We start from the raw sequence: 3,339 nt of genomic DNA, 5'->3' as shown, positions 1-3,339 counted from the left end.
GGGGGCACGCTGGTTGGAAAATTTTACCTTTTGTCTGCTGAGTCTCCCCATTTTTTTTTTTTAATTTTATTTTTTTAAGTAGCAAGTTTGGTGCTTTTAGCAAATATTCTAGTTCAGACCAAAAGTGTAATGGCACTTACTACAGTTAGATAAATTGATAAATAGATAAATAGATAAATACAGTGTTACAGACACGTACACAAGTTTGTAATTTAATCTTTAAGTTGTGCAAGACTAGATGCTGCCAAAAACTGTAATTTCAAACGGTTCTTACGCAGCAACTGTGTGTGTAAACAGTAACAAAGAAAAAAATGAACAGTACAACATTTAAAACTGCATCTGAAAACAAGCAAGCAAGCGAACAGGATTCTGCAATTCATTTGTTGCTGTTACAGAACACACGTTTTATTACTTCAGCATTTTCAGTATTCATCCTCTTCTTCAGCCTCTGCTTCTACAGAGTCTATCCCAACTTCTTCATAATCTTTTTCAAGGGCAGCCAGATCTTCCCGGGCTTCGGAAAATTCTCCTTCCTCCATTCCTTCCCCAACGTACCAATGTACAAAGGCACGTTTGGCATACATCAAATCGAATTTATGGTCGAGACGAGCCCATGCTTCAGCAATGGCAGTGGTATTACTCAGCATACATACAGCTCTCTGCACCTTTGCAAGGTCGCCACCTGGCACCACAGTTGGAGGCTGGTAGTTAATGCCCACCTTCAAGAAAACAAGTGAGAACGTCTTTAATTACTGGGAAGCACTGAAGACTTATTTCTGTTAACAACAACAGTAGCCACAACTGTGAACAATTAAATAAAATTATTTTGCGCTTCATCAAAAAATTTAACTAAATCCTAAATTCAGGATCTGGTCAAACTGGTCCAGCGTTAGCTACATTGGCCTAGAGGTTATTTTTCCAACAGATCATAAGAGCTTACTGGACTCTACAAAGAACATAAGAATCTAGGTCTTTCCAAGTCCTGAATGCGTGGACAGTAGCTGGAAGGATGGACCTCTTGTCCGGAAGGTGACACTGCCAGTCAACTGAGAACAAGCAGAAGTAGCTGAACAACCTGATATTGATCTAGTAAAAAGGCGACTTACAGGAGCCTATGTTTAAATGAATCACAACGAAAAAAATAGGTTTGCTCTAGTGACAGCAGTCAGGCTCCACATGTCCAGAAACTGATAGCGTCTACCACTTCAAGGTATCTCAAAAACATTGTTGGGAAATTACTGCACTGAATTCAATAACTTAATGTAGTGTTTCTACATTTGCTTGGGGCTTGCCTATATTCCTTCTGTACAAAGCTCCCGAGATTTTTGAAGACTTGCAGTAAAACCTGGCATTGCTTTTCAGTACTACCTGTTTGTAAATTATTTTCAGACACTCAGTACTGCCTGCTCCTATAAAAACCGTGACTGCTATTCTGTAACTTGTTTTAGAATTTTCATCTGAGTTAAAATATCAGGGAATTATATTTAAGAATATAATCTGAAATGTAAGCAGTTCAGTAACAGGAACGTTACAGTACAGTACAATGACCGCTACCTCCAAATATCATGTAATTCCTACTATTTCCAAAATCAAGCACTTCAGAAGTTATCAAAGTACCTTGAATCCAGTTGGGCACCAATCCACAAACTGAATGGTACGTTTAGTCTTGATAGTAGCGATAGCTGCGTTAACATCTTTAGGGACAACATCACCTCTGTATAACATACAGCAGGCCATGTATTTACCATGACGTGGGTCACATTTTACCATCTGGTTGGCTGGTTCAAAGCAAGCATTGGTAATTTCAGCCACGGATAACTGCTCATGGTAGGCTTTTTCAGCAGAGATGATAGGGGCATATGTTACCAAGGGGAAATGGATTCGTGGGTACGGAACAAGGTTAGTTTGAAATTCTGTCAGATCTACATTAAGGGCTCCATCAAAACGTAGTGAAGCTGTGATGGATGAAACAATTTGTGCAATTAGTCGATTTAAATTGGTATAAGTGGGACGTTCTATGTCCAGGTTGCGACGACATATATCATAAGTGGCTTCATTATCTACCATGAATGCGCAGTCTGAATGCTCCAGTGTTGTATGTGTAGTTAAAACTGAATTGTAAGGTTCTACTACAGCAGTAGAAACCTGTGGTGCTGGATAAATTGCAAATTCTAGTTTAGATTTTTTGCCATAGTCAACAGAGAGCCTTTCCATGAGCAGAGATGTAAACCCTGAACCAGTGCCTCCTCCAAAACTGTGAAAGATAAGGAAACCTTGCAGCCCAGTGCACAGATCAGCCTATAATAGGGTGGAAAAAAGCAAGAGAGAAAAAACATATATTTATTATTACCTTTTCCAAAATCATCAACATTAAAATAAACACTCAAAAGCAATTATTTCCTAATCATTTGCTTTAAAAGGTAACTTTTTTCTTGCATATCTTTTACTTAAAACCACCACAGCACACCTTGTTCTGAATATGAGTATTTTCTCATTTGAATGTAGCATTTTCCTTTATGCATTTTTTATCCTACTAAAAGCAAGAGCAGTTGTGCACCACTGTGAAAGGTTATTAGAAATTACAGCAGGCTTGCAGCTTTTAAACTACTATTGTACTCTGTATGGCAGCAAGTATCAATTTGGTTTGGAAAAAAAGTATTTTTACAACTTCAGATAGGCAATCACTACTTCACTTTGATTCACATCATGCTAAGTGAATTTCTTACATTACACCAGGTTATGGAAACCTAGAAAGACATGTGAAATTACTGAACGTCCAACCAAAATCTGAGTTTCAGGGTACTGGAAATATTTTGAATGACACATAATGGTGCGATTCAGGTTAAAAATAACAAACAAGTGCTTACAGTCTAAAGATTTTATAACGCACTTCTGAGGTATCCTTAAAATATCTTCAAATAATGATGTTCCACATCACAAGAGCTTTCAAGTTTTACTGACTGAATTTTTATTTAACTCAAGAGGGGGGAGGCATGGGACCAAGTTCCTGGTTTTTTGTTTTTAATAATCTATGCATAAAATTCTTAAAAACAAACAATTCCCTCCCCCCCAGAAAAAAAAACCAACACAAGTGTCATAACAAATTGTAACTATAGGTAGCTCTAGAGCTGTATCTTACTTATTTTAAATATTGATCTGCAGCACGAATTCTTACCACTTTGCGCGTGCGGTCTAACACTAGATCAACAATCTCTTTTCCAATGGTGTAATGGCCTCTGGCATAATTATTAGCTGCATCTTCTTTCCCAGTAATGAGCTGCTCAGGGTGGAACAACTGCCTATATGTGCCTGTACGTACTTCATCTACAAGTGAAAAAA

The 3,339-nt window shown here is 37.8% G+C and overlaps 1 protein-coding gene across 1 annotated transcript; it reads right to left on the bottom strand.

Moving 5' to 3' along the window:
* Positions 1–250: 250 nt before the first annotated feature.
* On the bottom strand, positions 251–3,328 carry LOC122191763 (tubulin alpha-3 chain-like; the record flags this gene model as incomplete). The annotated part of the gene is made up of 3 exons (XM_042892156.1): positions 251–719; positions 1,618–2,298; positions 3,176–3,328. Coding segments are annotated over 3 exons (1,131 nt in total), but the record flags the coding sequence as incomplete, so codon positions are not given.
* Positions 3,329–3,339: the final 11 nt, after the last annotated feature.

This window comes from Lagopus leucura, unplaced genomic scaffold, assembly GCF_019238085.1.
Source record: "Lagopus leucura isolate 7727_CA_CO unplaced genomic scaffold, USGS_WTPT01 24699-0_obj-0_obj, whole genome shotgun sequence".
Lineage (NCBI taxonomy): Eukaryota > Metazoa > Chordata > Aves > Galliformes > Phasianidae > Lagopus > Lagopus leucura.
Note: the sequence above shows the minus strand (reverse complement) of the source record. Positions and strands in the feature narration are given on the sequence as shown.